General features: G+C 36.4%; 1 protein-coding gene across 1 annotated transcript; it reads left to right on the top strand.

Annotated features, from left to right (window-relative positions):
* Nucleotides 1–9625: 9625 nt before the first annotated feature.
* Nucleotides 9626–12571, top strand: LOC103449360 (transcription factor MYB56). Its single transcript, XM_008388669.4, has 3 exons — nucleotides 9626–10991; nucleotides 11150–11614; nucleotides 11872–12571. The coding sequence occupies exons 1-3, from the start codon at nucleotides 10529–10531 to the stop codon at nucleotides 12147–12149; spliced, it is 1206 nt and encodes a 401-aa protein (XP_008386891.1). The 5' UTR covers nucleotides 9626–10528; the 3' UTR covers nucleotides 12150–12571.
* Nucleotides 12572–12912: the final 341 nt, after the last annotated feature.

Genomic DNA, 12912 nt, shown 5'->3' with positions numbered 1-12912 from the left:
TCTTTGCACTCATTGATTCACCACTTACTCACCTTTTCACCCATGCCATGCATCATCACCCTTGTCCCCTTCATTATTTCAGATTTCATGCATCAATACATTGAATCATTGCACTCAATTACTACACCATTCCTTATTCCCTCCATCATTTCAAATTCATGCATCATTACATTGAATCATTGCATTCAATTGCTACACCATTCCTTGCTCCCTTCATCATTTCAGATTTCATGCATCATTGCACTCAATTGCTACACCACTCTATGTTCCCCTCCATTGCCATGCACTTCCTCTATAAAAGGAAGTGTGTGTAACATAAATTGGGTTCATACTTGGTTAGATCATTCACTCCCATTTCAACACAACCTTCATCCAAACACATCCAAACACATCCATTCATCTTCACATCCATTCCTCTATACAAACAAACCTTCAAACACCCACCAACACCTTGTGCTGTAGCAAAGGAAGGGAAATAAAATGCTTGGACGTGCTTGCTGTCCAACTTGGATCGTTGGAGCGTTTAGGTGTTTTCTTTCTTTTGTTTCTAATGTTTAAATTCATTTCCTTTCATTTTGTTGTAAATATGAGTGGCTAAACCCCTCTTGGCTAGGGGTGATTTCAAAGCCATGATTATGTGTGCAATATAATTTGATAAATTCTAGTTATGAACTCTTGAATCGTGAATGCAATTGGCTTAACTCTTTGATTGATAACTTATTTGTATTTGTTAATTAAGGGTCGACACTTAATTGGCATGCATAAATCCGTTGCTAGAATATAAGGAAGTTTCACATAATCGTTACAAACTTATATTCACATGTAGTGAAGGTCGTTTATAAACGATCACATTAAGTTCAATTCCTAGCATGAGTGACATGATGTCATAGTTGCAAGTGCTTTGTCAATGCTTATGATTTTCATTAAACGTAATGATCTTTTATTGTATCTCTATTATGATGTCATGTAGAGAACTTTAGAAGAATGTTTTGAGTTGTTGAATGATGTCATCTAATCCAATAAAGCAAGGAAAATCTGAGAGTTAACTAGTGATGTCACGGTTAATTTGGAGCATTGTCGTTCATAATTCAATGAAGTAGTAACTGAAAATCGAGTTATTTGCATACATGTCATGTGTGGAGAAAAAACCTCTAGCTATCTCATCCATCATCTTATTTCTCAAATTTGTTTTACAATCTGTCTAGTTTTTCATACTTGTTTGTTTGTTTCAACTTCGTCCAAAACTCACTCCCCCTTTACTTTAGTGTGTCTAATTAGTTAGAATTTGTTTTAATTTGTGTTTTTAAATGTTTTGATTCAAGTAAAAGTCAATTTTCGTCCAAAGTCATTCCTAGTGTCTAGTTTAAGTTTATTTGGTTGTTTTAAGCTGTTTTGAGTATTTTAAGTTTGCTTTGAGTCTTGTGAGTCTTGTTAAGTGTTTTTAAGTTTAGTTTTATGTTTTTGAGTCAGTTTAGAGGTTATTAGCAAGCCCTCCAAATCCACGGTCCAGAACGATCCCTACTTATACTTATACTACAATTGTCAAAAGAGGGTTAAATTTGTGTGTTAAGTTAATTTTCGCATCAGAGTGCTCTCGTGCGCTACTCACTTAACTTCAGAATTTTGATGAACTCCGAAGCCAGTGAGCTCCTAAAAGACCTCGTGCTAGGTAGGGATGGAAATATACATATTAGGATCACTCTCCTAGGCGATGTAGGATTTTACAATCAATCCAACCAACAATTCAATTAAGCAATACCAATAAGCATACAAATTATTCAATAAATAAATATTCAATTCAACTAATCATATGAATAGTTGTATACATTATGTAATAATTCAATTAATTAATCAACAATCAAGAATTCAAATTTTAATTTTCACCCTAAAAAATAATTTTAATTTCATATCAATAATCATAGAATCAGATCAATAATCAATAACCATATTAGTACATTACCGTAAAACTCTATACCAATCAAACAAAATTTGTATTAAATAATTAATTAGGGTTAGGAATTGTAAAATTAGGAATTAAAAAATTCACCTTTGAAGGCTGAAGCTAGTGGCTGAAGAAGTGGAGAGTGGCTAAAAGGTTGACAATTCAATTCGAATTAAAAAAAAAATTTCTTCTGTTGCGGGGGACAGCTTTGTTGTGCTCTCTGGCAGAAAGGTTGAAAAACAAAAGGGGGAAGGACATGGGACTGAGAGTCTGAGAGGGATTGAGAGTGAAAGGGGGACACGCAGTTCCCCCCTAATATATATATTTTTTATTTCAAATCATACAAAACGGTGTCGTTTCAATTATTTTTAAAAATTGTTTTTATCAGGACCAAAACGACGTTGTTTTGGCCTGGATGATTTAAAAAAAAAAAAAGGCGGTATGCTGCTGCACGCAGCAGAACCCAGACATCACCGGACCGTAGGGAGCTCTGAACCATTGAACCAATGGGTTTTCTAGCGAGTGGAGGGGTGGACCCAGAAATCCAGTCTTGTTTTCCGGCTAGGGGAGTGGCGGCCGCCACTCCTCGCCCTCACGTGGCTTCGTCACTGCTCGGTTGGAGATGGTAAGAAATAGGGGTGGGCACTTGGAACCGAAAACCGAAACCGAAACACGAATCGAATCAAACCGCACCAAACGGTTTGGTTTTGCGGTTTTGAAACGGTTTCGGTTTCAAAACCGAACCGCGGCACACAAAACGGTTTGGTTTCGGTTTTGGGTTTTCAAAACCGCACCGAAACCGAAATCGCACCATATAATAAATAAATGTTATATAACTTATATTTTAAACTTTTCAACTAGGTTATAACTTATAAGTTTGTATTATGGCAAACTTAACCTTTCAATTGGATTGTAAAGTATTGTGATTGGTGATCAAGTTCAATTTTAATAGATGTGATGCATAAAGATTTAAAGTTTAAATCCTTTGATACATTGGATGTTGTCTCAATTTTAGTAGTTGTCATTTGTTGCAGTTTTGGTACAAGTTAGCTGCACTTTTGGTGCAGATTTTTGGTTCTGTTTTGTGCAGTTTTTTGGTGCAGTTTTGGGGCTGTTTTGGTGCAGTTTTGGTGCTGTTTTTAATGCAGTTTTGCTGCATTATTTTTTTGGTGCAGTTTTGTGCAGTTTTGGTGCAGTTTTGGTGCAGTTTTGTGCAGTTTTTGCTGCTGTTTTTTATGCAGTTTTGTTGCAATTTTACTGCATATTCATTAATTAATATACGAGAAAAATAAGACCGTCTTATGCATAAATAGGTGTATATTTTAAATTGTATATTTTTTTTCTCAAAAACCAAACCGAAACCGTTTGAAACCGCACCGCACCGAACCGAACGGTTTGGTTTCATTTCGGTTTTGGCTTCAAAACCGCACCGCACCGCATCGCAAAATGTTTCGGTTTCGGTTCTGGTTTCATTCGAAACCGCACCAAACCGCACCGCGCTCACCCCTAGTAAGAAATATGATCATATACTGTTCATTAAAATATTAATTTCTTGAATAACTAAATGACTAAAATGAGCCATCATACCAACCTTCAATTGGAGATAGCCTTAAGAAACTCCCCCCTCACCTTCTCCACCCAACCACGCGCCATGGGGGCACTTTCGTCCATCCACACTCCCCAAACACTTTCTCAACCACTCTTCCAAGTGCGGGAACCACACCCAATATCCTCATAGATTTCGTTACCCCAAATTGTCAGGTCCCGATAACACCGTTCACGTGTACGACAACGATTCACCCGCACGTGTAACCCGAAGCCCCAAACAAAAATGCAAAACGGTTTCGGAAAACAGACAAAACGGCAGTGCATGGGAGAAGCAGTGGAGAAAGCATGAACCGCAAAAAGTAAAAATAACAATAATGCTGATGCCAAAACTGTAAACAAAAATAATTAATCAAACGCCCACTATACTATTTTTTAAATTATTAAAATATTGGGTTTACTACGTTACCGCGAAACCGGTGGAAACCGTTGTCTGTCGCAGCAGCGTCTTTACACTCTTTCTCTCTCTTAGTTCACACGTGCGCGTATCAGAAAACTCAGACGCAACGTACTACTGAAAGTCTGAAACGATTCTTTTGCTTTTTTCTTTTCTTTTCTTTTTCTTTTTTAGGGTTTCTGGTTTGCATGGTGGGTTCTTTTTTGAAAAATATTTTTACTCACCAACCTTATGCGGTGTGGTGTTCATTATTTTATGGGTTATCGTTGTTTGTGTCATACTTTATTAATTTTAAACTATCAGATATCGGTCCACTCTATAACTTTAAGAGTCTCACTAAAGTGTTCATACTGAGGCATCCTGTCGAACCATACGAATTCATCTTCAGTTAAGAGATCAATCAAAACATGACATCTGTCAACATCGAAAGTCGAAGACTCATCTCAATTATAAAATGAGATCATTTTTCTACAATTAATTCTTAATGTTATTATAGTACTTAAACTCATCAATAGAACTCGCTACATGATGCTTGAACTTATGTATCATGTAAATTCTTCACTATTAATGATAACTCATCTACTTTCGTGGACATAACCTAACTTAGGGTGAATGATGCGTATCTTGTGTTTGCTTTCTTATTTCTATCTCTCTACATATTCACATACACTTAGTAACCAGACCAATCTTGTAAGGGCCAAAAATTTAACTTTATTTAATATTTTACGTTGTTTGAAAATCTCACTCATTTTGTACATTAACACTTATTACTAATTTTAAGTTTTAAAATTTGTGTAATAAGCTGATGAGGAACATCGCCACCTAACGGCAGTGAGCAAAACTACACTCCTAAGTGCTTTTCTTACTACTCACTTTCATCTCTCTGTTGCGCAGATTCGGGGCAACAACAACGAGATCTTTCATTCACTCTCTTTTTTGATGTGATATTTTCTTTGTGAGATGGGATTAACTTTTATCTTTCTTTTCTTTTTGTTACCAATTCTTTTGGTTTTTCAATGCCAAATGGAATGATGAGTGTTCTTGGGGTAAATAAAATGTAATGATGGGTATGGCTACGTTCGTTGTGCAAAGTTCAAAGCCAAGCACTTGCATGCATTGCATTGTCAAACAAGTTTCCTTGGTTTTACTTTAGGGGAAATAGAAAAGAGAAGAAAGAAAGTTTTCACCCATTTTTTATTTTTTATTATTTTTGTTATTCAAAAGACGAAATTGTTGTACAATCAGATCCAATACAATCGAATAAAAGAGCATTTTATTTGTTTTCGGTGTAAATAATGTTAGTTTTTTAATAAACATGTAAAATTGATCATCTTTTTAATGCTAGCGAGTCCCACATTTAATGACGAAGTCCTCTTCTATATGAAAATGATTAGCAATGTGATTATTTTTTGTGTTTGAATAGCATTTTTTGCCGAAATACAAAATAGGGCCAAAACCTTTAATCGAATAAATATAATATTTATATGGTTGGAAATTATTGTGATCTCGGAATGAACGGCTCAATGGCAAACTCACTTTTTTTTTTTTTTTTTTGTCTAAGAAGATAATTTAATTAATCCGATGGAAGATTACAAACCTAACACAAAGGAAGGTAAAATAACCAAGGGAAGACAATTCAGTAGGCATGAGTTTGGCCGCTCAACACTTCAATCGAGGGACAGTCTATCAACTCCAGGCTTGTGGCCTAGGTGTTGGTATCTGGAGTCTTTGTGCCTTATAGGGATTCTTATTAGGGAACTTTAACGAAAAGTTCCTGGTACTGTTCACTTTAACGAAAAATAACATTTTTACACTAAAAAGTCAATTATGGTACTATTCACTTTACCATTTATTTTGTCCTTATAATTAAAACTCAAAGTTTTCAAGCCATTTTCATTAGTTTTCTTTTCTTATTAGCCCTCTAACCTTTCGCATTTATAGGCATTTATGGATGTAAATTCCGTTCATGGTTGGATTGATGAAATCGCACATGCAAAATAAATAACACTGTTAATCTAATTGGTAAACAACCGAGAAAAGGGGGAGAGTATCCGTCAATGAGCCTTTGATTCCTAAGTCAGAAATAGCTTGAGATAAACTAGAATATAGAGAATTCTGAGTAGCAAGTGGCAACTACCAATCTCCTTGTTCAAATTGGATATTTATAGAAGAGACTCCTCGCTGGCAGTTGGCAAGTGAGGCCGTAACCCATGTTACGTAGACCACTATGTTCTACTAGCGTGGTGCAGACCACACTCCTCATGCAGCTAGGGGAAGTCTCTGGTGGTAAGCCTATGGAAGGTAGATGCCTGGAGCGCAAATCACTCAAGGGAGACTCTGAAGGGCCGATCCCTGTCTCCTTAAGTCAGGGCACGGTGGTAGGATTGGCATATCATGGGCCTGAAGGACACCTTGATATGTATATGAGCTCGAAAACCCAAGACTTGTTGGGCAGGCAGATGCTCAACCACTCAAGGTCCGGTTTGGTTTGCTCACGAGTCAAAGTTAAATGCATCATATTGAACTAAAAGTCTATGTGTCTTTTTCGCATTTGTTGCAGTTAATTTATGTCTTCACAACATTGGCTCTTTTTCTAGTGCGTTTATTGACCCATTGGCTATCTTCCAACTCTTTCTAAGCTAGTTGTGGCATGGTCTGTCAAATACCTTATGTGGGTAACATAAATTGCACGGACCTAACATTCGTGAACAAATTTTTCCTCCAACAAAAGACCTTCTCAAAACCTGACAGGCTAAGTTCGGGCTCCTCAGGCTCAGAGCTCTTGTAACTCGTCTGAAAGACCTTAAACAAGCATGGCAAGGCCAAGAGCCACCTCAACTAGCTCCGTGCCTCGATTTGAGCCACAAGGAAGAAATTTGGCTCAGAATTTCATGCGTATCCAGATATCCTATTAACTTCATGTTTGATGCCTGATTTTATTTAGTTTTGGATTCCAGTGCAAGCATGTGGTTCTAGATAAGATTACAATCCTTTTAAATATTCCCTAGAAACTAAGATACACCTACAATTTAGGTTCACTTCTCATTCAAAAGGTAAACCTGCACACTATATAGGGATGCTCCCTTTTTTTTTTTTTTTTTCCTCTGAAAAAATGATATTATCTACACTAATAGGGAGGGGATGGGCTAACAATAATGTAATTAAAATTCGCATTTGACTAGAATCGAAATTAAGACCTCTTACTTATAAGTAAAGAGGAATACCATTAGACTGTGATATTAAGTGGCATAAGAATGCTCTCCTTAAACTCGAATGGTAACTGAGAAAAGAACATAAGGACTCCAAACATAGTGGTGATGTGAGCCAAAGAGACTCAGATGCTTAAATTATTGCTTTCACATTTAATTATATAGATTTGTTTAGTAATTACGATGGTTTTCAACTCTAGACCATCCAAAAAAATTTACATGATTTGTTCGACAAAAAAATAATTACATGATTTGGCAAGCCATTTTCCCATTTATATATTCTCTATGGATTTTGAATAAGTTGACATTAACATAGACTATGACAAAATACCCAACCTTTGGGTAATATCCCCTAAGCATAATTCCACTTAAAGTTTAGTTTTGGTTTCATTTCATTGCGAGCACAGAGCTGTTGCAAATTTATCTTTGGAAAACTTTGTCGACTAGCCAATTCTAGTTGGTCCTCGATACTTATAAGAGAAGAAAACCATTCATACATATTTAAGAGATGTACTAATCAGAGAAGGCTTAGATGGGCAACCAATTACAATTGAATGTAACCTTAAAGGGAAGAGATGTGCTTAGCCTCACAATGGTTAGTAATAATGTGGTGGAAGTGTTTTTAAAATCACAGGAAATGTTTTTAGAGAATGTATTTGATTATTTGTATTTTTACTAAGAATTAGTTCCAAAAACACTTTCACCAAAAACATTTTCAATCATTTTAAAGCTCTTTCAAATGAGCTCAGGTACTTTAGATGGCTGAATATATGAAAATATGTTTATGTGAGGAAAATTCTTCTAGGGATATTTGCATAGCGGTTGTTATGAGTTATTAGAAATGATATGTCCGATGGTATTTAGGAATCGTTGAACAAGTACAATTGTCCCGCATGGAAGAAGGGGTTGTTTGTAGAAATGTACATTAAAGTGATAGCTCTTGTTAAATTGCACCAAGATTATTTTGAGATAAAACTCAACATCTAGAGGTCTATAAGGTTCAAGACATGAGATCCGATAAAATTGTGATTTTCTCTTTTTATCGCATCTCAGTATTAGAAAAGTATTGTTTTATGTTTATGATTAAACAAGAAGGATGAATAATTCTTTTTCGATGAGAAAAAGAAAATTCCAGAATTCTTTTATTTGCATCTAACCTGTCATTTTTTAATAGGTCATATACATTTAATCTGCCGTTGTGGCCAGAAAAACTTTTGAGACAACTCAGATTCTAAAAGTTCACAAAATTTTGAAATTTTTGGAATTGAAATTGACAAATTTATTTCCAATCCGACTCGTTCGGAATTCACCTTGAATTTCAATGTTGAGATTCGTAAAAGAGTAATGTTAGGTAGACTAATTTTTTAAACCAAATTTACAAACATGTGATCTATCACCAATAAAAAATAAACACGTTAATCAACACTTAAGTAGTAATCTTATAATCATATCATATAATTTACAAAATTTAGTCTAAATAATTAATTTTTTTAGCTTTGCCTTTTGTAAAATAATCATTTCTACTAATTAATCCTTTTGTTTTCACAAATCATAGACATCTAAAACCTGCTATAGCTACTCAACTCTTAATTTGGTCAAATGAAAAACGTTTGCTTGCAGAAGAACACGAAAAAGGCACTTTGCTTAGGCTGGTACAATTTGCCAAGCTAGATCCTGCAACAAGGACATGCATGCACTTAAAAAAATGGAACAATACAAAGAAAAAAAGGCAGAAAAAGAAAGAAATCTGTTCAAATATATTCCCTTAAGCTAAAAGGTTTAAATGGAAGCAGAAGTAAAATAATAAAAGGAAATAAACTTTAGACAAATAGAAAGTACTTAAATATTATTGGATAAGTACATTTAGAAGTTTTGGTGTTAGTTTGAAAATCAATCCTGAGTTTTACCCTATGTTATTTTAAAATTTTTTCAATTTACATCTTTCGTTAAATTATAGTCCTATTGTCAAAAGAGACACAACAAAATGTGTAAATTTGAGAAGAATTGTACTAAATTTTGTTATGGAAATTTAGTTGGTCTCAGATTCTCAATTCCATAATAAAGATTACAATTTTACGGTTAGTGTAAATTGAACGAATTTCAAAATATCAATGTAATATGAAAAATTTAAAACTTCGTATTCCGATTTAAAATTGACATCAATTTTCGTTGGTGTGAAATGTATTTAGTTTGAATATTATATACGGAAAAAAGAAGAAGGAAAATAATCCTCGTTGAATTTTTTTTTTGAGGATCCTAGGGATTCCGTGATCATGATTGTTTATCGTACATCGCGCGGTCAGTTTTCATTAGGTACTATTTATATTTAATTTTAAAATTTAAATTTTGAAATAATTTTTAATCGTACAATATACGATGAACGTTCACAATCATGAAATTCTTAAAATTCATAAAAAAAGGATCCGACGTAAAAAAAATATATATAATGAGGATAGTATTTTCAGTTATGGGAAATGAGAGAACACAGAAGGGCAATGACAGGTTGTTGGGATGAAGCTCAAGTCTACGGTCCCTGAAAATTTCCGTTATTTGAAAAAAAAAAATGGCAAAAGAAACGTTTCGGAAACAGACAAACAGATTCTGGTTTCCCCAAAAACCAATGCCAACACACAAGAAAAAAAATATAAAAAAAAGAAGGATGAGACAAAACCGAAGCAATGCAGCACTACGACTACAAGTAGGAGTACTTCTACGACTACATAGATAAACCCCCCCAACCCAACCCTCTCACGAATATCTCAAACTCAAAAGCATCAGTCTTGAGAGAGAGAGAGAGGCTTTGATCCCCACCACCACGACGGGAACCACCCACACGAGCGGTTCTCGAAGTGCATGCACAACAGCAGCACTGACTTTCCTGCTTTCCAAACAATCCCACCGCCCCATTTTTCTATTTGAGAGAGAGAGGAGAGAGAGATGATGATATCAGTCTCAAAATAAGCACCCTGGCTCTCCAAGAGGAGGAGAGAATCAAAGTTCAACCGTGTGGTTTTTTGTTTATTTCTTTCTCCCAAACAAAACCCATTTCTTTGTTTCCTGTTCCCATTTCTTGTTTAATCGATTTTCTTCTGATTTCTGCTTTTTCTCTTGCATTTTCTCTCTCTTTCTTTCCTGCCAAACAGACCCTTGTTGGAGTGAGTGATCTCACAGATAGAGTGTGATATAATAGAAGAAAGCCCAGGTCCTGGTTTCTGTTGTCCTGCCTTGTGGCATTGCACTTTTTCTGTTTGATTAGAAAGACCACCCCAAGTTTTCTGCTTTTTTTCTTCTTCCATTTTCATTGATTCTGCATTTTGGGTTTTTACCCTTCTGATTTTCTGTTTGGTGGGTTAGTTTTCCAACTGAGAGGTACTGATGGCGTTTCGACATCTGATGAGTGATTGTGATGGTTTTACCAGATACCAAGATTTGAACTTTTTGCCACCACCTCCTGTTTCTAATCAACTTTCTCTCTCAAACATCTTTGGTGGTTCTTCTACTTCTGCAATGGGGGTTGTGCCTTTCAGTCCCTCATCATCCCAACAAACCAACAAACCATGGAGTTTTCAGGCTTTGGAAAATGGGGGACCAAAAAATATAAGTGATCTTGGTGTGCTTTCTGGGGTTGATCAGAAAAGACCCACGCCTTTGAATTTGAATCTTGTTGGAGAGGAAGATGATGATGAAGGTAGGAGTCCTGCTGGTGGGAGAACTAGTGCTAAGAGTTGTATCAGAGGCCATTGGAGACCAGCTGAAGATTCAAAGCTCAAAGAACTTGTGGGACAATATGGTCCTCAAAACTGGAACGTTATAGCTGAGCATCTTGATGGTAGATCAGGTAAATTTTATACCCCCCTCTTTGGATTTTGGTACTTCGAAAGTTAAATGATTTCCGCAGAACTGTTTTCTCCTGTTTGCGCACCCATGTATATTTCTGCCCCTCGGATGTAAACTATTTAATCTAACATTGTTCTTCATCTGATTTTTGATTTGCAGGGAAGAGTTGCAGATTGAGGTGGTTCAACCAGCTAGATCCAAGGATCAACAGAGGGGCATTCAGTGAGGAGGAAGAAGAAAGGCTGCTGGCAGCCCACAGACTCTATGGCAACAAATGGGCAATGATTGCAAGGCTTTTCCCTGGAAGGACTGACAATGCTGTGAAGAACCATTGGCATGTGATCATGGCCAGAAGACACAGAGAGCAATCCAATGTTTTCAAGAGGAGAAAGCCCTCTTCTCCTCCACCTCCTTCCCCTCTTCCTCATGTGGTTGCTAATTTCCCAAAGAATCCTTCCACCAGTACTGAATCAACCGTCTCAATAAGCACCATCAATGATGACAGCACTCAGTCTGCCTCAACATGCACTGATCTCTCCCTCACTCCCTCAAACAAACCCCCTCCCACCTTTTTCTCCAAGTTCCACCCTTTTCATCGCCCCCAAATCATTGGATCACCTATGGGTATGTGACTGTTCCTTATGTTACCTCTTTTTCAATTTATAAATGAATCATAAAAAATGCACGACCAAATTTTTCAATGGTCGGATGCGATATCATACCAAACTCACATTCACCGGATCTCATAAGAACTCCAAAGTTAAATGAGCTTGGACGAGAAAGTTCAGGATGGAACTTGGATCACCTTATTGTTTCTGATGTGGTTAATTAGTGTATTTAAGAAATTTAGTCTATATTTTTTTTTCTTTTTGTTGTTGCAGGCCCATCATCAAGTGATGGGGGATTTAACAAGATGATTGGTAGCAATGGTAATGGTTTCTGCAAGAGCACTGGGCCAGTGAGAGGAGTTGGAGCAGCAGCTGCAGCTATGAAGGGTGTGGACAATTCCGGTCATCAATCAGATTCAGAAATTTCTGGGGACGAGTCAGTCACCACCACTAGGACCAATCTGTCATTATCTGGGGAAGATCAAGATCTGCATCATGAGAAGACCACCACCATCCATTTCATTGATTTCCTTGGAGTAGGCACTGCTTAAAAAACCGATGGTGGTTTTGAGCTAGCAGAAGCGGATTTTCTAGTGTGCTTCGGGATATTCAGAAAAAAAGCCTTAAACTTTAGTAAAAGCACAAGAGCTTAAACTCTGCGATGTGGTAAAAGTAGGTCTGCAGATTAGAGGGGGGCATCATCTCTACAGTCTTTGTGTACAGTAAGTTATATAAGGCATAAGGGAAACTACAGTGAAACCAGGTAAAAATTCAGGGGAGGGAGAGAGAAATATTTAAGAGTGGGTTAAAAGTGAAAGTCTCTGGATGTTTGTGTTCTGTGGCATTATGTACACAAAGTTGCTTCCTACAGGCTACTTGCTGACTCAAATCAATGTATGGACCTGCCCATGTTTTTCATGACTAGTGTTTTGAATGTCAATTTTGTCAATGTCATATTTGAGTTTTGGTGTTACTTGTTTGACCACGTTTTCCTCGCCCTTGCATTTACTACCCTCCACCTTTTGTGCCTATGGTTTTTGCTTTTGCTTGTCCAATTGCCCTGCACCTGTATGAACCAAACGTGCAGGCAATAATGCAGTTCCTACATGATGGTTAAAACTGAGATTTCAGAGGGGCTAATTGTATAAATCACGGGACGAAACGCCGGATAGTACTTCTACAATAGTACGATTTCAAGAAAGAAATTTGAAAAAATAATCAAAATTTGGAGTTTATATAGAATTGTGCCTTGATAGATTTTTTAAGTATCTGCGCAGAGAAGGGTAAAATCATACAAAATACTTGTAAGAGAAT

This window comes from Malus domestica, chromosome 12 (genome assembly GCF_042453785.1).
Source record: "Malus domestica chromosome 12, GDT2T_hap1".
In the NCBI taxonomy this organism is placed as follows: domain Eukaryota; kingdom Viridiplantae; phylum Streptophyta; class Magnoliopsida; order Rosales; family Rosaceae; genus Malus; species Malus domestica.
This window is presented reverse-complemented; position numbering and strand designations above follow the sequence as displayed.

Coding starts and splice junctions, on each gene's coding strand:
- LOC103449360 (XM_008388669.4), top strand. CDS start 10,529: ATGGCGTTTCGACATCTGATGAGTGATTGTGATGGTTTTACCAGATAC. Junction 10,992..11,149: donor GCATCTTGATGGTAGATCAG/GTAAATTTTATA, acceptor TTTGATTTGCAG/GGAAGAGTTGCAGATTGAGG. Junction 11,615..11,871: donor AATCATTGGATCACCTATGG/GTATGTGACTGT, acceptor TTGTTGTTGCAG/GCCCATCATCAAGTGATGGG.